This window comes from Tachyglossus aculeatus, chromosome 1, assembly GCF_015852505.1.
Source record: "Tachyglossus aculeatus isolate mTacAcu1 chromosome 1, mTacAcu1.pri, whole genome shotgun sequence".
Taxonomy (NCBI): Eukaryota; Metazoa; Chordata; class Mammalia; order Monotremata; family Tachyglossidae; genus Tachyglossus; species Tachyglossus aculeatus.
Genome location: NC_052066.1, coordinates 135,018,129 through 135,041,753, shown reverse-complemented (window position 1 = coordinate 135,041,753; position 23,625 = coordinate 135,018,129). Strand labels below are relative to the sequence as shown.

The window sequence follows — 23,625 nt, the reverse complement described above, 5'->3', positions numbered from 1 at the left end:
CTCACAGTCTAAAAGGGGGAGACAGAGAACAGAACCAAACATACCAACAAAATAAAATAAATAGGATAGAAATGTACAAGTAAAATAAATAAATAAATAAATAAATAGAGTAATAAATATGTACAACCATATATACATATATACAGGTGCTGTGGGGAAGGGAAGGAGGTAAGATGGGGGGATGGAGAGGGGGACGAGAGGGAGAAGAAGGAAGGGGCTCAGTCTGGGAAGGCCTCCTGGAGAAGGTGAGTTCTCAGCAGGGCCTTGAAGGGAGGAAGAGAGCTAGCTTGGCGGAGGGGCAGAGGGAGGGCATTCCAGGCCCGGGGGATGACGTGGGCCGGGGGTCGACGGCGGGACAGGCGAGAACGAGGTACAGTGAGGAGATTAGCGGTGGAGGAGCGGAGGTTGCGGGCTGGGCAGTAGAAGGAGAGAAGGGAGGTGAGGTAGGAGGGGGCGAGGTGATGGAGAGCCTTGAAGCCCAGGGTGAGGAGTTTCTGCCTGATGCACAGATTGATTGGTAACCACTGGAGATTTTTGAGGAGGGGAGTAATATGCCCAGAGCGTTTCTGGACAAAGATAATCCGGGCAGCAGCATGAAGTATGGATTGAAGTGGAGAGAGACACGAGGATGGGAGATCAGAGAGAAGGCTGGTGCAGTAGTCCAGACGGGATAGGATGAGAGCTTGAATGAGCAGGGTAGCAGTTTGGATGGAGAGGAAAGGGCGGATCTTGGCAATGTTGCGGAGCTGAGACCGGCAGGTTTTGGTGACGGCTTGGATGTGAGGGGTGAATGAGAGAGCGGAGTCGAGGATGACACCAAGGTTGTGGGCTTGTGAGACGGGAAGGATGGTAGTGCCGTCAACAGAGATGGGAAAGTCAGGGAGAGGACAAGGTTTGGGAGGGAAGACAAGGAGCTCAGTCTTCGACATGTTGAGCTTTAGGTGGCGGGCGGACATCCAGATGGAGATGTCCTGAAGGCAGGAGGAGATGCGAGCCCGGAGGGAGGGGGAGAGAGCAGGGGCAGAGATGTAGATCTGGGTGTCATCAGCGTAGAGATGATAGTTGAAGCCGTGGGAGCGAATGAGGTCACCAAGGGAGTGGGTGTAGATTGAGAACAGAAGGGGACCAAGCACTGAACCTTGGGGAACCCCCACAGTAAGAGGATGGGAGGGGGAGGAGGAGCCTGCAAAAGAGACTGAGAAAGAACGACCGGAGAGATAAGAGGAGAACCAGGAGAGGACGGAGTCTGTGAAGCCAAGGTCAGATAGCGTGTTGAGGAGAAGGGGGTGGTCCACAGTGTCAAAGGCAGCTGAGAGGTCGAGGAGGATTAGGACAGAATATGAGCTGTTGGATTTGGCAAGCAGGAGGTCATTGGTGACCTTTGAGAGGGCAGTTTCCGTGGAATGAAGGGGACGGAAGCCAGACTGGAGGGGGTCGAGGAGAGAGTTGTTGTTGAGGAATTCTAGGCAGCGAGAGTAGACAACTCGTTCAAGGAGTTTGGAAAGGAATGGTAGGAGGGATATGGGATGATAACTAGAAGGTGAGGTGGGGTCAAGAGAGGGTTTTTTTAGGATGGGAGAGACATGGGCATGTTTGAAGGCAGAGGGGAAGGAACCAGTGGAGAGTGAGCGGTTGAAGATGGAGTTAAGGAGGGGAGAAGGGATGGAGCGAGAGATTTCATAAGATAAGAGGGAATGGGGTCAGAAGCACAGGTCAATGCAATTGATTGATTGATTGGTTAACTATTCCCATTACATCAGCAGCCAAGTCTTTATCTGCTTCCTTCTGGAAAGCACCATGGAGTCAGAGGACCTGGGTTCTAACCCCAGCTCCACCAGTTGTGTGCTGGGTGACCTTGGGCAAAGACTCTGTGCCCAGATTCTGTGCCTCAATTCTCTCATATGCAAAATGGGAATTCAATCCCTGCTCTCCTTCTTACTTTGTGAGTCCCAGGTGGGGCCTGATTATCCTGTATCTACCCCTGCATTTAGTATAATGGTTGGCATATAGTAAACATTTAACAAAAATTACTATTATTATTATTCTGGAATTTCCACAGCAACAATTGTATGGAATGCCTTATGCAGCCCCTCCCCAGTGCTTGGAACTTCAGACAATAACCATACCTTTTTCATGTACAATTTTTTACATCTTCTTCAGGTTAAAGAAGGAGCCCAGTCTCCCAGACAGGAACTGTTTGGATTTACTCCCTTTTTTCACCCTTCCCTCAGCCAAACATCACTTATATTTATGACCATTCTGTATTTTATTTATTTATATTAATGTCTGCATTCCTCTCTAGACTTTAAGCTCATTCTGGGCAAGGAACTTGTTTACCAATTCTGTTATATTGTACTCTCCAGTTGGTTAGTACAGTGCTCTGCACACAGTAAGCACTAAATAAATACAATTTATTCACTGATCATTTAGCTGCCTGGAAGACACCACTCCTAAGCAAATTTCCTGGGTAGAACTGCAATGACTTTGGAGGAGTGTAGGCAAGTTGTGAAGCTACAGAGAAGTGTCAGAGCCTCTGAGCTTACTTCACCTCCTCCTCCACTGGAAACAGCATGGTGTAGTGTATAGAGCAGGCTAGGGAGTCAAAAGGTCATGGGTTCTAATTCTGCCATTTGTCTGCTGTGTGACCTTGGGCAAGTCACTTCACTTCTCTGTGCCTCAGTTATTTCATCTGTAAAATGGGCATTGAGACTGTGAGCCCCACATGGGACAGGGATGGTGTCCAACCCAATTTCCTTGTTAACAAATACCACAACTATTGTTATTATTATTCACCTACCTCAGGCTGGAGGCCTGTGTGGGTCTGGATGCTGTAAGCTGGAAACCCGGTAGAGCAGCCTGAATCTTGACCCTTCCCCAAAGGTTGTAGCTCTCCCACCCAACTGTGCTTAACCTTCCTCATACCCATGTATGAGCCAAGGAATATTGACACTCACCCTATCCATTCATTCATTCATTTGATCATATTTATTGAGTGCTTACAGTGTGCAGAGCACTGTACTAAGCCCTTGGAAAATACAACACATTAACAAACAGAGACAATCCCTGCCCACAATGGGCTCACAGTCTAGAAGGCAGCAGACATATATTAAAACAAGTAAACAGGCTTCAGTAGCATTATTATAAATAAATATAATTATAGATATATACACATCATTAACTAAAATAAATAGAATTTTAATGATAAATATGTACATATATACACAAATGCTGTGGGATGAGGAGTGGGGTATAGCAAAGGGAGCAAGTTGAGGAGATGGGGAGGAGAGGAGGAGTAGAGAAAAAGGAGGGTTTAGTCTGGGAAGGCCTCCTGGAGTGGTAAGCTTTCAGTAGGGCTTTGAAAGGGGGAAGTGTGCTAGTTTGGCAGATTTGAGGAGGAAGGGCATTCCAGGCCAGAGGTAGGACGTGGACCAGGGGTCGACAGTGGAAGAGGAGAGAACGAGGCACAGTGAGAAGGTTAGCACCAGAGGAGCAGAGTGTATGGGCTGGGCTGCAGAGGGAGAGAAGGAAGGTAAGGTAAGAAGAGGCAAGGTGATGGAGAGCTTTGAAGTAATAGTGAGTAGTTTTTGCTTGATACGGAGGTTGATAGGCAACCACTGGAGATTTGCCCTATCCAGTCATGCTCATGGGAAAAGTCAAGCCATGGCACTTCCTGCATTCCTAATAAAAATGCACTCCAAAGAAGTACATTAGCATTTGTTTAGCCTTCATTTCCTAGTTACTTATCGGTGATTTTGTTTATTCTCCTCATTCTTAAATAGGGAGGCAGCATGACCTAGTGGAAAGAGTATGAGATTGGGAGTTGGGAGACCTGTGTTCACCTGAGTGAGGTGGGGAGGACTGGAGTGTCAATGGCCGGGGTGATTGGGGCAGGATCTCTCTGACGGTCAGTATTTCCTCTTCTACTACAACCCAGCCAGCGCACTATGCTCCTCTAATGCTACTCTCACTGTAACTCAATCTTGTCTATCTTGCCACCGACCCCTAGTCCACATTCTGCCTCTGGTCTGGAATGCTCTCCCACCTCAAATCCAACAGACAATAAATACTCTCCTCCCCAACCTTCAAAGCCTAATTGGAGGCACCTCTCCTTCAAAAGACCTTCCCTGACTAAGCCCTTCTTTCCTCTTCTTCCACCAGCTTCTGCATTGCCCTGACATGCTCCCTTTATTTATCCTCCCTCCCAGCTCCGTAGCTCTTATGTACATGTCTGTATTTTATTTGTATTCATGTCTGTTTCCCCCTCTAGACTGTAAACTTGTTGTGGGCGGGGAATATGTCCATTTATTGTTGCATTGTACTCCCCGTGATTAGTACAGTGCTCTGCACACAGTAAGTGCTCAATAAAGATGATTGACTGACTACCCTCAGTTTTTCCACTGGTATATAATAGATAAGGAAACTGGGGCACAAAGAAGGAAGGGACTTGTCCAAGGTTACCCAGCAGGTTAGTGGAAGAGCTGGGTTTAGAACCCAGGACTCCTAACTCCCAGGCCTTTGGTCTTTCTAATATGCTATAGTCAGCCAGTCAATCTTGTTTATTGAGTGCTTACAGTGTGTAGAGCATTGTACTAAGTACTTAGGAGAGTGCAATATGACAGTAAATAGACATATTCCCTGTCCACAATGACCTTATAGTCTAGAGAGGGAGGCAGACATTAATATAAATAAATTACAGATATGTACTTCTGTGTTGTGAAGCTCGGATGGGGGATGATTAAGGGGAGCTAGTCAGGGTGATTCAGAAGGCAGAGGGAGAAGAGGAGAGGAGGGCTTAGGAAAAGCAATAAAGCTTTGAAGGAGGGGGGAATCATTTTTGGATAGGAGGAGGGAGGGCGTTCCAGGCCAGAGGCAGGCAGTCAGCAAGAGGTTGGCAGCGAGATAGGCAAGATTGTGGTACGGTGAGAAAGTTAGCATTAGAGGAGCAAAGTGTGTTGGTTGGGTTGCAGTAGGAGAGTAATGAGGCGAGATAGAAGGGTGCCAGGTGATTAAGTGTTTTAAAGCGAATGGTGAGGAGTTTCTGTTTGATGCCATACTGGTGTTAGCTCTGTGCAGGCATCAAATCAAACAAAGCAGAATGAACATAGCAAAATTTGGCAGCTGTGACTATCTTGAAGGCTTGTAGATGCTTGGTTATGGGGGATGTTTTCCACTGAGCAGCGTGGCTCAGTGGGAAGAGCACGGGCTTTGGAGTCAGAGGTCATGTGTTCAAATCCTGGCTCTGCCAATTGTCATCTGTGTGACTTTGGGCAAGTCACTTCACTTCTCTGTTCCTCAGTTACCTCATCTGTAAAATGGGGATGAAGACTGTGAGCCCCCTGTGGGACAACCTGATTACCTTGTAACCTCGCCAGTGCTTAGAACAGTGCTTTGCACATAGTAAGCGTTTAATAAATACCATAAAAAAAAACTTCCCCTAGCTTTAAGAGAAGAAGATCTTCTTCCAAGAGCCATAGTTCTGTAGGCTCCCTGTGGACAGAGAGCGTGTCTACCAACTCTGATGTATTGTACTCTCCCAAATACTTGGTACAGTGTTATCCACAAAATAAGTTTTTAATAAATGCCATTGATAGATTGATTGGTCTCCTGCCCCCTCTAAACTGTAAGCTCACTGTGGACAGGAAATGTGTCTACCAGCTCTTATTTTGTACTCTCCCGAGCATTTAGTACAGTGCTCTGCACACAGTAAATGTTCAATAAATATGATTGATTAATTGATTGATTGATTGATTGCTCTCATTCCTGAAGTATTGTAGGAATGGAGAAAAAGTCCTCCAGGATTTGCTGTCAGGAGCCTTTTGACTAGGGCCTGAACTGGTATCCTCAGATGCTCAAACCATGGGGAAAATTGGGGGGGAATTAAATCTTGGAGCTAAGAAATGGGTTCATCTGTGGAATTAAAAGTTAGGATACAGCTATAGTCATAAAAAGGAGGATTTATGGGTATAAATATGAGGATTGGCCACCATTCAGCCTTGTCCAAAGCCAGAAACTGACAATTTGAAGGAAATTTATGAATAAAAACTTATGGTTATCTGCAAAGTTACTGTGAGGGCAAATGGCCTCAGATACTTATAGGATTTTGTGCCAAAGTTTGAAGAACCTAATGTCTTAATATTTGAGCAAGAGAAGTTTGGAACTCTTCCTCATTCCATTTTTAATCATAAATTAATCAATCCCCCGAGTATGAAGTAAAATCATTTCAATGCCCCTTTAATAAGGGGCAGGGGGGTTGGATGTCTTTGAAAACCTTTCCTGACATCTTTTTTCCTTGGGCAATTTATAATAACTATGGAATTTTTTATGTTCTTATTTCTAAGATGGCTAGGATGGTTGTAGTTGAATAAGAAGCTGATTTACCTTCTCTAGAGAAAAAAAACTTTCTTCAGTCAGACACAAGCACCTCTCTCCTAGGGAGGTTCATTGCTATATTTAAAAGTGAGCATCTAGTCTCTTCAAAGTGGAGCCTGTATTAGCATGGTATTTCACTCTCATTTGTATAAGCCTCCTTAAAACCATAGATCTAACTAAATGGAACACTACTGTTTGATCACACATGATGCACTAACATTTGTATAGATACTTTGGGACTATTAATAGGTCACTATTGGTCTCAGGAGGATACCTTATACTTTCAGGTGGGCTTGGCAACTAATGTAAGATAATCATTGGCTGGGGAAAGTTGGGTTTTACTAATTAAATCCTGCAAAAAGGAAATTAGGGAAGGATTGCCTATGTTTTCAAACTTCTGCATTTGCTTCCTTTTTATTGATCAGAATCTTGGAGCAAACATGAAATTTTTACTTTTTAAATGAGTTAGAGGACATAATTTTGTATGTTTATAAACTGGTTTGCCCTATACATACAAAAATTCATTATATCTGGTTAGGAACATTTATTAGCCTCCTTAAAAACCAAAAATTGCCAGAACCTGAGTCATTCTATTTTATTGCTTTTCAATTTAAACTCATTTAATTCCCTTTGAAGAAGAGTGGTTTATGATTAACTTGTGGGATAATCTTTTCTTTCAGCATTATGAAATTTTCTCTGAAGGTGCATAATATGCATTTCTAAAGATAACAGTTCATTAAAAAGACACATTGGAGTTCAGTATTTGGGTCTTGACCCAAGCTAGGAATAGATTTTTTATCAAGTTGCCACTAAGTAATATATGCATTTTGCATAAAACCAGTTAAATCGTTTGAGGTGTTTAAAATGCTGGTACCACACTTGAAAAGAACTCAACATTTCTTCATCTACTTGTATTTTTCATTGACAGGTTGCCTAAGAGATGGTCAACACTATGAAGGAGGAGCGGTAATTAAAGAAAACTGTAATTATTGGTAATGGCTTTATGAACAGTGAACTGAATTTATTTGCCTTTCACTTGAAAATGTTTACCTATTTGAACCCAGGGAAAAACAGTACAATCTCTAAAATCTTAAAAAAAAACTCTTATTAGGCTTCCTTCCCTAGATTACTTGCCACTCTTGAATCTAGGAGACAAAATTGTTAAATATGAAGAGTTTAATTACTTTTCCTTGTCAATAGAGAATGTGTCTACTAAATCTCTTGTACTGTACTCTCCCAAGCACCTAGTGCAGTGTTCTGCACACAAAAAGTGCTCAGTTAACACCATTGATTGATTAATTTTAGAGCCTAAAATGATTTCATGGCAGTATGTTAGCCACTAGGGGCCCCATTAATGCATCATTCATTCATTCATTCATTCATTCATTCATTCATTCATTCAATCATTTATTGAATGCTTACTATGTGCAGAGCACTGTACTAAGCATTGGGAGAGTAAAATACAATGATAGACACATTCCCTGCACACAATAAGCTTTCAATATAAATTAATAAAAAATATAAATTGCTTTTATATAAATATAAATAAATAAACCACAGACATGTACATAAGTACTGTGAGTCTGAGGGGAGGAAGAAGAAAGGGAGCAAATCAGGGCAACGCAGAGGGCATGGGAGAAGAGGAAAGGAGGAGCTTAGTCAGGGAAGGCCTCTTGGAGGAGCTGTTACTTCAATAAGGCTTTGAAGGGGTGGAGAATAATTGTCTAATTTGAGGAGGGAGAACATTCCAGGCCAGAGGCAGGATGAGAGCAAAGAGTTGGAGGTGAGATAGGCGAGATTGAGACACCGTGAGAAGGTTAGCACCAGGTGAGCAAAGTGTGTGTAGGCTGGTTGTATTAGTAGAGTAGTGAGGTGAGGTAGGAGGGGCAAGGTGATTGAGTGCTTTAAAGCCAATGGTGAGGAATTTGTCTGATGCAGAGGTGACTGGGCAACCACTGGAGTTTTTTGAGGACTGGGGTGATATGACATGAACATTTTTGTAAAAAAATGACCTGGACAGCAGAATGAAGTGTGGACTGGAGTTGGAAGAAGCAGGAGGTTGGGAGGTCAGCAAGGAGGCTATTCCTTTCCAAACTCCTAGAACCAGTCATCTACACTCGCTGCCTCGAACTACTCAACTCCAACTCTCTCCTAGACCCCCTCCAATCTGGCTTCCGTCCCCTACACTCCACTGAAACTGCCCTCTCAAAGGTCACCAACGACCTCCCTGTTGCCTAATCCAATGGGTCCTACTCTATCCTAATCCTCCTCGACCTCTCAGCTGCCTTTGAGACTGCCCCCTTCTCCTCAACACTCTATCCAACCTTGGCTTCACAGACTCCATCCTCTCCTGGTTCTCCTCTTATCTCTCCGACTGTTCATTCTCAGTCTCTTTTGCAGGCTCCTCCTCCCCCTCCCATCCCCTTACTGTAGGGTTTCCTCAAATGTCAGTTCTTGGTCCATCCCGTCTCACAGGCCCGCAACCTTGGTGTCATCCTTGACTCCGCTCTCTCGTTCACCCCTCACATCCAAACCGTCACCAAAACCTGCCGGTCTCAGCTTCGCAACATTGCCAAGAACCGCCCTTTCCTCTCCATCCAAACAGCTACCCTGCTCGTTCAAGCTCTCATCCTATCCCGTCTGGACTACTGTATCAGCCTCCTCTCTGATCTCCCATCCTCTTGTCTCTCCCCACTTCAATCCATACTTCACGCCGCTGCCTGGATTGTCTTTGTCCAGAAATGCTCTGGGCATGTTACTCCCCTCCTCAAAAATCTCCAGTGGCTACCAATCAACCTGAGCATCAGGCAGAAACTCCTCACCCTCAGCTTCAAGGCTCTCCATCACCTCGCCCCCTCCTACATCACCTCCCTTCTCTCCTTCTACAGCCCAGCCTGCACCCTCCACTCCTCTGCCACTAATCTCCTCACCGTGCCTCATTCTCGCCTGTCCCACCATCGACCCCTGGCCCACGTCATCCCCCGGGCCTGGAATGCCCTCCCTCCCCACATCCGCCAAGCTAGCTCTCTTCCTCCCTTCAAGGCCCTACTGAGAGCTCACCTCCTCCAGGAGGCCTTCCCAGACTGAGCCCCCTCCTTCCTCTCGCCCTCTTCCCCCTCTCCACCAACCCCCCTTACCTCCTTCCCTTCCCTACAGCACCTGTATGTATGTATATATGTTTGTATGTATTTATTACTCTATTTATTTTACTTGTACATATCTATTCTATTTATTTTATTTTGTTAATATGTTTTGTTTTGTTCTCTGTCTCCCCTTTCTAGACTGTGAGCCCACTGTTGGGTAGGGACCATCTCTATATGTTGCCAACTTGTACTTCCCAAGCGCTTAGTACAGTGCTCTGCACACAGTAAGTGTTCAATAAATACGATTGATTGATTGATTCACTCCCATAGCTTCAACTATCATCTCTATGCTGATGACACCCAAATCTACATCTCTGCCACTGCTCTCTCTCCCTCCCTCCAGGCTTGTATCTCCTCCTGCCTTCAGGACCTCTCCATCTGGATATCTGCCCACCATCTAAAACTGAACATGTCCAAGACTGAGCGCCTTATCTTCCCTCCCAAACCCTGTCCTCTCCCTGACTTTCCCGTCACTTTAGACGGCACTACCATCCTTCCCGCCTCCCAAGCCTGCAACCTTGGTGTCATCCTTGACTCTGCTCTCTCATTCGCCCCGCACATCCAATCCTTCACCGAAACCTGCCGGTCTCACCTCCACAACATCACCAAGATCCGCCCTTTCCTCTCCATCCAAACCGCTACCTTGCTGGTTCAATCTCTCATCCTAGCCCAACTGGATAACTGCATCTGCCTCCTTTCTGATCTCCCATCCTCCTGTCTCTCCCTGCTTCAGTTTATACTGCACTCTGTTGCCCGGATTATCTTTCTACAGAAACGCTCTGGGCATGTCACTTCCCTCCTTAAAAATCTCCAGTGGTGGCCTATAAACCTTCGAATCAAGCAAAAACTCTTCACTATGGGCTACAAAGCTCTCCATCACCTCGCCCCCTCCTACCTCACCTCCCTTCTCTCCTTCTGCAGCCCAGCTGACATACTCCACTCCTCTGCCGCTAACCTCCTCACTGTGCCTTGTTCTCACCTGTCCCAGTGTTGACCCCTGGCCCACATCTTACTTCTGGCTTGGAATACCCTCCCTCCACACAACCGCCAAACTAGCTCTCTTCCTCCCTTCAAAGCCCTACTGAGAACTCACCTCCTCCGGGAGGCCTTCCCAGACTGAGCCCCCCTTTTACTTCTCCTCCTCCTCCCCTCCCCATCTCTCCTCCGTCTGCCCTGCCCCCTTCCTCTCCCCACAACACTTGTGTATATTTGTACATAGTTATTACTCTATTCACTTTATTAATGATGTGTAAGTAGCTGTAATTCCATTCATTCTGATGGTATTGACATCTGTTTACTTGTTTTGTTTGGTTTTCTGTCTCCCCCTCTAGACTTTGAGCCCATTTTTCGGTCAGGACTGTCTCTATCTGTTCCCAATTTGTACTTCCCAAGCGCTTAGTACAGTGCTCTGCACACAGTAAGCACTCAATAAATACAATTGAACATTCATTCAATCGTATTTATTGAGTGCTTACTGTTTGCAGAACACTGTACTAAGTGCCTGGGAAGTACAAGTTGGCAACATATAGAGACGGTCCCTACCCAACAGCTGGCTCACAGTCTAGAAGGGGGAGACAGACAATGAAACAAAACATATTAACAAAATAAAATAAATAGAATAGTTAATATGTACAAGTAAAATAAATAGCGTAATAAATCTGTTCAAACATATATACAGGTGCTGTGGGGAGGGGAAAGAGGTAGGGCAAGGGGATGGGGAGGGGGAGAGGAATGGGAGGCTCAGTCTTGGAAGGCCTCCTGGAGGAGGTGAGCTCTCAGTAGGGCTTTGAAGGGAAGAAGAGAGCTAGCTTGGTGGATGTGCGGAGGGAGGGCATTCCAGGCCAGGGGGAGGAAGTGGGCCCGGGGTTGATGGCGGGACAGGCGAGAACGAGGCACAGTGAGGAGGTTAGCAGCAGAGGAGTGGAGGGTGCAGGCTGGGCTGCAGAAGGAAAGAAGGGAGGAGAGGTAGGAGGGGGCGAGGTGATGGAGAACCTTGAAGCTGAGAGTGAGGAGTTTTTACCTGATGCGTAGGTTGATTGGTAGTCATTGGAGATTTTTGAGGAGGGGAGTAACATTCCCAGAGTGTTTCTGCACAAAGATCATCCTGGCAGCAGCATGAAGTATAGATTGAAGTGGGGAGAGACAGGAGGATGGGAGATCAGAGAAGAGGCTGATGCAGTAATCTAGTCGGGATAGGATGAGAGACTGAACCAGTAGGGTAGCAGTTTGGATGTAGTGGAAAAGGCGGATCTTGGTGATGTTGCAGAGGTGAGAGCGGCAGTTTTTGGTGACGGATTGGATGTGAGGGGTGAATGAGAGAGCAGTCGAGGACGACACCAATGTTGCGGACCTGTGAGACAGGAAGGATGGTGGTGCTGTCAACAGTGATGGGAAAGTCAGGGAGAGGACAGGGTTTGGGAGAGAAGATAAGAAGTTCAGTCTTGGACATATTGAGTTTTAGATGGTGGGCAGACATCCAGATGGAGATGTCTTGAAGGCAGGAGGAGACCCGAGCCTGAAGGGAGGGAGAGAGAGCAGGGGCAGAGATGTAGATTCAGATGTCATCAGTGTAGAGATGATAGTTGAAGCCATGGGAATGAATGAGTTCACCAAGGGAGTGAGTGTAGATAGAGAACAGAAGGGGACCAAGAACTGACCCTTGAGGAACCCCTACAGTAAGGGGATGTGAGGGGGAGGAGGAGCCCGCAAAAGAGACTGAGAATGAATGGCCAGAGAGGTAAGAGGAGAACCAGGAAAGGACAGAGTCTGTGAAGCCAAGGTTGGAAAGTGTGTTGAGGAGAAGGGGGTGGTCCACAGTGTCGAAGGCAGCTGGGAGGTCGAGGAGGATTAGGATATAGTAGCCGTTCTATAGTAATGCATTAAACTACTTCTATATGCTTCTAAGAGTCACAGCCCCTTTCAAAGTGCCCCCTTTTTTAGCAGAAAGTCACTTTGGGTACTGGGTGTATCATGTGCAGTGCCTGTTCAACACCTTCAAAACATGGGTCTGTTTTTCCAGTTTTCTGAACAACATATCGTTCTTTTTCAGTAGGAATCCTGTAGGAAATCAATTGTCTTATCATGTTGAGATGAAGTAAAAATACATTTTTCAAAGGATATTAGCATGGTGATTTATTTCCATTAAAATTCCTACCTAGAGTTTTGAGTTGGGTCCTGCTACAGATATTAAAGTTTAGCTTAGTCAAGGAGCCAGCAAGAGATTAGGGTAACATAAATCAAGAATATGTACTTTGGTTCTAGTACTATGTTGACTTTTGCCTAGATTGGAATGTTTTCTCTCTGAATCGATCCCCTTTTGTATTTATCATTTCAGCACCTGCTCTGAAGAACAATGGGAATGTTCAGTGCATATTTGCCTTGTTCGTCCTGAATTAATTCAACAGGTCAATAAAAGAAATTATGGGTGAGAGAAATATCTTCCTGTAATATAATTTTATTTATGTAATGTTAATTTTTAAAGTTCCAAATGATGTATTCTTCTAGCTTTATCTTTAAAACATTTTATTATTGAAACATTAAACAGGAATGGGGAAAAAGGTGGCTAGGCAATCTTTGAGAAGAATATTTAACAAATGGAATTCATGGCTGGCAGATATAAAAATACTGAAATAAAAATAATATAGCATATAAAAGAGTAGGAAAGAGATATAAGAAATTGCTCAAGGATATCCAAGCAGCAATCTAGAAGAATCGTTGAATCCTTTTGCTGGAACAACACTTAAGACGATAAATGGTCCTATGATTCCAGGAAGGTTAATCTAGGGAAGATAACTGTCTATTAGTATTATTATTCTAAGTTTAATAACAATAAGGTAATCAGGTCTGATGCAGTTCCTGTCCCACAAGGGCTCACAATCAAGGTAAATAGAAGAATGGGTATTGAATGAATCTGGACTGTAAGCTCTTTGTGGGCAGGGAACATGTCTAGCAGCTCTGTTGTACTGCACTCTCCCAGGTGCTTAGTACATTGCACTGCACACATAAATCACCCAACAAATACCACTGATTGATCAATTGAATCCCCAATTACAGATAAGGAATAAAGAATCCACAACCTCCTTAGATAATTTATCTCAGTAAAAAATAATGTTCCACTGAATGACACTTCTCCAATCCAACCCAACTTCCAGAGAGGCAGCATAGCCTAGAAGAAAGATCATGGTCCTGGGGAGTCGGAGGACCTGGGTTCTAATTCTAGCTCTTCCACTTGTCTGCTATGTAATCTTGGGCAAGTCACCTAATTTCTCAGTTCCTCAGTTACCTAATCTGTAAAATGGAGATTAAGACTGTGAGTCTTATTTTGGACAGAAACTGTATCCAAACTGATTATCCTGTATCTACCCCAGAGTGTAGTACCATGCTGGTGCATATTAAGTGCTTAACAAATACCATTAAGAAAATGAAAATAAACCATGCTAAGCATCCAGTACCAACAAGACCTTTTCCCAGATTGAGCACACTGACTTTGAACACTCTAATTTGGTGACTCCAACTAGACTTTACACTTGTTTTCACCTTTAGATTATGCATATCAACCTCTGTCTTTTTTGCTCATCTTTTTATTTGTTCTGTATTATTATTATTATGGTATTTGTTAAGTACTACTATGTTTCAAGCACTATTCTAAGCACTGGGATCGATTTGGGGTAATCATGGTGGACACAATCCCCATCTCACATGGGGCTCACAGTCTAGGTAGGAGGGAGAATAGGCTATTTGAATCCCCATTTTACAGATGAGGAAACTCAGGGACAACTGAGGAAACTGGGGGGCAACTGTTTGACCAAGGTCAAATAGCAGGCAAATATTAGAACTATTGAATTTCTATATGTTCCAAAGAAGATAGTAATTAAGTCTCCCCTTGATCTTCTTTTCTCCAGACTATGAAATTCTACTACTCTCCTCTGGATAATGATAATAATGATAATAATAATGGTATTTGTTAAGCGCTTACTATATGTTAGGCAGTGTTTTAAGCACTTGGGTAGATACAAGGTTATCAGGTTGTCCCACGTGGGTCTCGCAGTCTTAATCCCCATTTTACAGATGAGATAACTGAGGCACAGAGAAGTTAAGTGATTTGCCCAAAGTCACAGAGCTGATAAGTGGTGGAGCAGGTATTAGAACTCATGACCTCTGACTCCCAAGCCCATGCTCTTTCCCCTAAGCCATGCTGGATGCTCTCCAGATTCTCTGAAACCTTACTGAAATGTGGTCAACAAAATTCTAATAAAGATTTAGGAAGGCTTGAGGAAAGGAGCAAGATTACCCCCTCTATTCTTGTACTGAATCTGAATATGAGTGTGTGTGTATTTACCCTTTGGGTTTAGAGATGCCCTACTGATAGAGAAATTTTATGAATATGTGTTGCTCTGGTGGGTAAGACCAGCCCTTGTCTGGAAGTTGCCTCTTGCTGCATTGTTGGATCTGGTACCTGAAACACTTGCCTCTATTTTCATTTCTGTATCTTGATGTCCCAATCTTCTTAACGTCTCCACTACAAGAAGGGAAACACCATGGCGTAGTGGATAGAGCACTGGCCTCGGAGTCAGAATGTCATGGGTTCTAATCCCGACTCTGCCACATGTCTGCTGTATGACCTTGGGCAAGTCACTTAACTTCTTTGTGCCTCAGTTACTTCATTTGCAAAAAATGGGGATTAAGAGTATGAACCCAATGTGGGATAGGGCTGATTAACTTGTACTACCCCAGTGCTTAGAACAGTGCTTGGCACATACTTAACACTTAATGAGTAACATAATTATTATCATCATTATTATTAAAACAATAATACCATTTCAGAGTACGAATGCAAGGCTGATATGCCTGTCTCTACATTGTCCACTGTTATGCCATATCATTTGAAGTTTGGCTTCATCGTATTCTTTGTTCCATTAGTTTTGCATTGCCTTTAATTTTAATACCTCATTGTTTGAGATCCTGTCTGCCCCTTGATGTTAAGAACTGTACAGAGATAGCATGGGTGGAAGTATTGTAGTTATATGTGCCTAAGTCTCAAAACCTTAAGGGAACTTGAACATTACAATTACCCTGTTATACCTTTGCCCTGTTCTGAATCTTGATATCAGTTTGGAGCCACACTCTCTGTGTGGACAAAGTAGCCTCCTTGATTTAGTGTTCTATCTCTCTGACAAACCTTGTATCATTTACCTTTGTGTTACCTCAGTAATAGGATTCAGGGACAGTATTTAAGTCTGTGTTGCTCATGAAAATATTTAGTTCTGTGTGTATGGTTTGCTAGATGCAGGTAGGAATGCTAGTTATCATCTATAGTCAATCACTCAATCAATCATTGTTATTTATGAAGCACTTACTATGGGCAAAATACTGTAACAAATCCTTGGGAGAGTATAAGAGGTAGTGACTTGTTTCCTGTCCTAAAGGAAGTTTACAGTCCAGGGGTGGAGACAGACATTAAAATTACAGCTGTGTACATAAGTACTGTGGGGCTGCGTGGGGTTGAGGAAGATGATGAATATCAAGTTCTTAAAATGTACAGATCAAATTGCAAGGGTGATGCAGAAGGGGGAGAGAGTAGGGGAAATAATGGCTTAGGGAAGGTCTCTTGGAGGAGATGTAATTTTAATAAGGCTTTGAATGTGGGGAGAGTGGTGCTGTGACCTAAATGAAGGGGAAAGGCTTTTCAGGCAAGAGGGAGGATGTAGGCAGGTGGTTGGTGACAAGATAGACAAGAATGAGGTACAGTGAGTAGATTGGTTGGTGTTAGAGGAACATAGTATGCAGGCTGGCTTGAAGAAGAAAATCAGCAAGGTAAAGATAGCAGGGGCCAAGCTGATTGAGTATTTTTAAGTCAGTGGTAAGGAATTTCTGTTTGATGAGAAGGTGGATGGGCAATCATTGGAGGATCTTCAATTGTGGAGAAACATAGACTGAAGGATTTCTTTTTCTAAGTGTCCCAGGCAGCTGAAAGAAGTATGGACTGGATTGGCGAGAGATAGAAGGCAGGAAAGTCAACAAGAAGACTGATGCAGTAGCCAAGGCAGTATATGAAAATTACGGTATTTGTTAAGCACTTATTATGTGCCAAGCACTATACTAAGTGCTAGGGTAGATACAAGGTAATCAGGTTGTCCCACGTGGGGCTCACAGTCTTAATCCCCATTTTTACAGATGAGGTAACTGAGGCACAGAGAAGTTAAGTGGCTTGCCCAAGGTCACACAGCAGATAAGTGGCAAAGCCAGGATTAGAACCCATGACCTCTGACTCCCAAGCCTGTGCTCTTGCCACTTGGCTATGTTGATTCTGATAAGGGCTTGGATCAGCATGATTGCGGTTTAGATGGAGGGGAAATAGTGGATATTAGGATGTTGTGGAGAATAGACAGGATTTGGTGACTGAGTAAATATGTGGGTTGAATGAAAGAGATGAGTCCAGGATAATGCCTAAGTTAGGGGCTTTTGAGATAGGGAGGTTGTTGGTATTGTCTACAGTGATGGGAAAGTCAAGGGGGGACAGAGTTGGAGTGGGGAGATGAGGGGTTATGTTTTGGACATGTTAAGTTAGAGGTGTTATTGGTACATTCAGGTAGAGATGTTCTGAAGTCACTCGCCTTCAATCAATCAATCGTATTTATTGAGCGCTTACTATGTGCAGAGCACTGTACTAAGCGCTTAGTACAGCCTTCTCTGTGTCTCACTTACCTCCTCTGTAAAATGAGGATTAAGATTGTGAACCCCATGTGGGTTATTGACTATATCCAACCTGATTAGCTTGTATCTACCCCAGTGTTTAGTACAGTGCCTGGCACATAGTATGCGTTTAAGAAAGGCCATTTAAAACAAATAAAACAGGTAATTCGATGCTTCAGAGAAAGAGAGAGTTCAGAGTTGGAGATGTATCATGGGAAATCATCTGTGTGGAGATGATATTTGAAGCTGTGAGAGCAAATGAATTCTCAAAAGTTGGCATAGATAGATGGAGAGAAGAAAGGGACTCTGAACTGAGCTTTGAGGGACTCACAATGTTGAAAGGTGAGAGGCAGAGGAATGGCTCACAGAAGAGATTAAAAATGATTGGCAAGAGAGATAGGAGGAGAACCAGAGGAGGACCGTGTCAGTGAAGCCAACGTTGGGTACTGTTTCTGGGAGAAGGCAATGGTCCACACTGTCGATAACACTTGATTGTTTCTAAAAGGTGATTCATAATCTTAAACATGTCTTCTTCTGTGTAGTTCTAGGTACTGTTGTTACCTGTGTATAGAAGCTCTGCATGAATCTGAGTTTGTTTTGTGTTTCATGACTAGCTCTAATTAGCATGCTTTTGTCAGAAGATCTGCAGTGTGTTGATGATGGTGTATTGTTGTTTGGCTGCCAGTAATAATAATATAATAATAATAATGCTGGCATTTGTTAAGCACTTACTATGTGCAAAGCACTGTTCTAAGCACTGGGGAGGATACAAGGTGATCAGGTTGTCCCACGTGGGGCTCACAGTCTTCAGCCCCATTTTACAGATGAGGTCACTGAGGCCCAGAAAAGTTAAGTGACTTGCCCAAAGTCACACAGCTGACAATTGGCAGAGCCTGGATTTGAACCCATGACCTCTGACTCCAAAGCCCGGGCTCTTTCCACTGAGCCACGCTGCTTCTCTGAGCTATTATTATCTTTAAGTCAGTCCTGGTGTTTTCTACTGAAGGCAACCATGATCTGAAACTGCTTGGCAGAGAGTATCCCTGGAGACAGCTAATCTCTTTCACATGGAGGGCAGATGTTACTTCTCCTAAAAAGGCAGTCTCAGCATCACAGAATTGCTTAGATAAGCCTTGCTAAGGCCACATCTCTAAAAGACCTTCCATGATTAAACACTCTTTTCCCTGACTCTTTCTAGCTTTTATGTTATTTATGTATTTGGATCTATATCCTTTGGGCATTTGGTATTCACCCTACCCTCAACACTTATATATTCTGTAAATTATTTATTCATATTAATGTCTGTCTCCCCCCTCTAGACCGTAAGCTTGTTGTGGGCAGGGAATGTGTCTACTGTGTTGTTCTGTACTCTCCTAAGCACTTAGTACAGTGCTCTGCACACAGTAAGCTCTCAATAATTACCACTGATTGATTTGCTAATAATAATGATTGTGGTATTAGTTAAATGCTTTCTAGCTGCCAAACACCAAACTGGGCAGTGGGGTAAATACAAGTTACTCAGGTCAGATCCAGTTTCTGTGCTGCCTGGGCGTATAGTCTTAGGGGGAGGGAGAATAGGTATGGAAGACCCATTTTATGAAGAAGAAATTGAGGCACAGAGAAGTTAAATGACTTGTCCGAGGTCACTCAGGAGGCAAGTGACAGAAACTGGATTAGAACTCAGGTTCCCTGACACCCAGTCCTGTGCTTTTCCACTAAGCTGTGTTGGATATTCAGTTTCCGCTAGCTTGTAAGCTCTCTGTGGGGAGGGAATGTGCTTACCAACTCCGTTGTACTGCATTCTCCCAAATGCTTAGTACAGAGGAGTAACATGGGTTAGTGGAAAGAGCAAGGGCTTGGGAGACAAAGGTCATGGGTTCTAATCACAGCTCAACCACTTGTCAGCTGTGTGATGGTGTGACTTTGGGCAAGTCACATAACTTCTCTGTGCCTCAGTTACCTCCTCTGTTAAATGGGGATTCAGACTTTGAGCTCCACGTGGGACAACCTGATAACCTTGTATCTACCCCGGCACTTAAAACAATGCTTGACACATAGTAAGCACTTAACAAATACCATCATCATTATTATTACAGAGTTCTGCACACGGTAAGCACCCAACAAATACGATTGATTAATTGATTTACCTGCCTGGTTAGTTTGATATCCAATTGCTTTTATTGTTAATGAGAGTTTTGGTTACACATAAGAACAATTTTATGACTAGCTTTCCAGTCTTTGAAAAGAATGGATGCTAGACTTTAGGCATCATGAAAAAATATTGGAGAGACATTGGAAGTCTTAAAGAGAAGAGGTTTATAGAAGAGTAAAAATTTGGCAAGATCTCAGTGAAAACAGTAATTGAATCTATAACAATTTAAACAGAAATGGAGATTATTTTGGCAGAAAATAGGAGAAAGTAAATAATGAAGGTGACAGAGGCAACAGCAGCAGTAGGAAAGTATCACATGAGAAATAAAATCATGAAATATCTTACTCTATCACTCATGCTTTACTATATTAATTTTTTATGGCACTGTTCTATGCGCTGAAGTAGATAAAGGTACTCAAGTTGTACACAGTCTGTGTCCCAGTGGGAATCACAGTCTTAATCCCTATTTTACAGATGAGGTAACTGAGGCACAGAAAAGTTAAATGACTTGCCCAAGTGACTTGGTCAAGCTTACCCAGGTCCTTCTGATTCCCAGGTCCGTATTCTATCTGCCAGGCCATGCTGCTTCCCTAGTATCATCTATTGATCCTCTCACACACACTCATCATTTTCTAGGGAAATAATTAAAATAGAAAATTTGGTGTAACAAAGAACATTATGCTTATTTTTATTTAACATTTATTTAAGTAGAGAATGAAATCTCAAAAATCTAGGAAGGGGAAATGTTCATTTACTACTACTACCACTACTACCAATAATAATTATCATGGTAGTTGTTAAGCATTTACAATGTGTCAAGCACTATACTAAGCACTGGGGCTCAGAGTCTAAGTAGCAGGGAGAATAGATACTGAATACCCATTTTGTGGATGAGGGACCTGAGTCCCTGAGATGGTAAGTGGCTTGTCCAAAGTCACACAGCAGGTAAGTGGTGGAGCTGCATTAGAGCCAACTTGCACTTCCCAAGTGCTTAGTACAGTGCTCTGCACACAGTAAGCGCTCAATAAATACGATTGAATGAATGAATGAATCCTGGTCCCCCAGCTCCCAGGCCCATGCTCTTTTCATTAGCCCATACTGCTTCAAGGCCCAAACAATGGGCAAGGAGGGTTCAAGGAAACCAATATACAGGTTTTGTCAGGGAAAAGTCACAGGATACCTTAATGAGAGAAGTGGGAGGATAAAAACAGGATTGGAAGTTAGAGAGGAAATAGTTTGACCCAACTACATTGAAGTAGCAGACATGCAGCAAAATCCCAGAACTTGAAAGATGGAATACAGGAAAGAAATTTCCATTTTAGTGTTAAGAATAACAGAATGCAGGGAATATTCTCCATACTAGCGTTCTGCCTCAGACAAAGGCTACAGGATTCTTAAAGCAGCAGTGTGATGGCTGCCACCTGGATATCCAGGAGCTGACACCTATTCCATCAGCCTCCAGCCTCTTCCTTCTCCAGTCCATACCTCACTCTCCTTTCTGGATCATTTTCTAGAAAATCAATCTGTACAGTTCTCCTCAAACATCAAAAACCTTCACTGGTTGCCCATCCATCCTTGCATCAAACAGAAACGCCTCACCATCAGCCTTAAGACACTTGAACATCCTTCTACATATCGTTGCTCTTCTCCTACTACAATTCAGCCTGTCACTTTGCTCCTGCATCCCAAAAGACTTACTTTGCCTTGATCTCATCTCTTTCACACCAACCCCTTGTTCATGCTTCCCTCTTGCTTGGAACTCCCTCCCATTCATACCCAACAGACCATCATTCTCTGCATTTCCAAAGTCCTACTAAATCATATCTCTTCCAGGTTACCCTGAATAAGCTCTCCTCTAATTACCCTCTTCTTATTCCCTTCTATGCCACATATACACGAACTGTTACTCCTAAGCACTTTTATATTCACCTCATTTCCACCCCAACAAAACTTATATTCATCTCCTTATCCTCTATTATTCGCCCTACCTGTAATTTATTTTAATATCTGTCTCCCCTGCTAAACTGTAAGCTCACTGTAGACAGGGATTGTCTACCATCTCAACTGTACATTCCCGAGCTCTTGTTATAGTGCTCTTCACAGTAAGCACTTCATAAATACTATAGATAAAATGGTTTATCCATCCTAAAGGAGAGGGGTAGTTCTCCTAATATCTCCATGTTTCTCCAAATCTCTAGTTTTCTTTCTATTACCTTGTTATGAACTTCTCAGCCACAAATTTAGCCAGCTACCTTTTCAACCCCTTTTGAACTGTTTCCTTGGGTCTGATTTGAAGACATTTTCTTTAAGCTCTACTGGGAAACAGCACAGCCTAGCAGAAAGAGCCTGTTCCTGGGAGTCAGAAGATCTGGGTTTTAATCCTGCCTCTGCTACTTGCCTGCTGTGTGACCTTGGGCAAGTCACTTACCTTCTCCCTACCTTCATTTCCTCATCTGCAAAATGGGGATTCAATACCTGTTCCCCCTCCCACTTAGTAAGCCCCGTAGGAGACAGGGACTGTGTACAACTTAATTATCTTGTATCTAACTCAGTGCTTAGTAGAGTGCTTGACACATAATGTTTAGGAGAATCTTTATAGTTGGAAGGTTTTAGGTATGAACTGTTAATAGAAAGATCTTATAGAACTATGGACAGAGGAAAAGAAGATGCTGTCAGCAAGGGAGATAGCAGAATTCATGCAATTTGCATGGCAATATAATGCAGTCTGCTGCCTTAACTAAATTTGTTTATCCATCTCAAGCTTTCCCATGGTTCAGTTTTGTCAAAGATTTACAAAGTTTTAATGTGCTTCCTTTATTGGTTGAAATCCTTTCAAAACTGAATCTGAACAAGAAGCAGAATGCCCTAGACAGTAGAACATGGGCCTGGAAGTCAGAAGAATCTAGGTTCCAATCTGCGTGTGACCTTGATCCAGTCATTTAAATTCTCTGTACTTCAGTTACTTCATCAGTAAAATGGGGATTAAGACTGTGAGCCCCACATGGGACATAGACTGTGTCCAACCTGATTGTCTTGTATCTAACCCAGTTCTTAACACAGTGCCTGGCACATAGTAAGCACGTAACAAACACCATTAAAAAATGAACTCTCAGATCTTTAGAAAATCATATGCTTATCACTGATATTACTGAAATTCATATTTTTGGCAGAAGGCAAATTGATTATTAACTACTGGGGGAAAAAGTAGTGAATAAGATGTGGAAGACTCACCATGAAGTCACATCAAATTTGAACTTGTATCCGTCTCTTTGCTTTTATGTATTCATGCTTTAGGATTTGATTTACTCAGTGAATATCTTCTCAGAAGTGTTATTTTCCTTAAGGGATAGTCATCCCTGCTCCAACACTATAACTGTGTTCTTGTGTTCTTGAAATCCCACTAAGTCACTTAAATCAGAGGTTGTATGAGCCATTGTTCCAATAGAAAACAAGGGTCTGGTGGAAAGATGATTAGAAAACAATTAAAATAGTGCCAGTGGTTAACCACCAGGGTCCCGGTTCCAGTCTGTGCTTCAGTTATCAAGTTTATTGACACTTTACAAGACATTGATTTATAAGTGCTTATGATTCACTATTACCAGTAAATATATGGTAACTATGAACTTTGAGAACTGTAAAATTTGTTCCTTACCTAGTGATAATGAAATGCAATCTTACTTGAAGGCATTTGTTTGCAGAGTCATGCTGCATTAGCACCAGTTCCTACAGCCCAGCACTATGTTCTCCTTGTCGACCATCAGGTAGATCCAAATCTGGTACTAAAGGGTCATATTACAGCAGGAAAAGTGGCACTTGGCTAGAAATCTGAAAACACTCAAGTTTTAAACACTGAGCAGTACTGTTACTCTGCCAAATGCAAACTAACCACACTGTTCTATGGGCACCATGGCTTGCTAGAGATTGAAGAATGTATATCGTATTCCATAATTAATACAGGCTTGCTTCTTGTGTCTATTGGTATTACTATTTTCATACAAATTCCTGAGAGGAAATGTTTTGAGCACTAATTTGCACTTTAAAGAAAAGAATATGTATTTCTATCTATTGGTGGGAATTTTCTGTTCACTCCTCCCTTCTGAAATTACAATATCCTATTAATTCTTATAATCAATCAATGGTATTTAATCAGTGGTATTTATTGAGCATTTCCTCTGCAGCACACTGTACTAAGCACTTAGGAAGATACAACAAAAAAGGTAAAGTTTCCTTCCCACAAAATGCTTTCATATTTATAAAAATGACATCATT

The 23,625-nt window shown here is 43.0% G+C and overlaps 1 protein-coding gene across 2 annotated transcripts in view; it reads left to right on the top strand.

Moving 5' to 3' along the window:
- Window positions 1-23,625, top strand: part of TINAG (tubulointerstitial nephritis antigen) — a 111,016-nt gene that overhangs the window by 5,164 nt on the left and 82,227 nt on the right. The window contains exons 2-3 of one of the 2 annotated variants that reach the window (XM_038747095.1): window positions 7,298-7,361; window positions 12,847-12,936. In XM_038747095.1, coding sequence (XP_038603023.1) covers window positions 7,298-7,361; window positions 12,847-12,936 — 154 coding nt within the window. The remainder of the gene's footprint in view (window positions 1-7,297; window positions 7,362-12,846; window positions 12,937-23,625) is intronic. The other variant, XM_038747102.1, reaches the window with a different exon arrangement.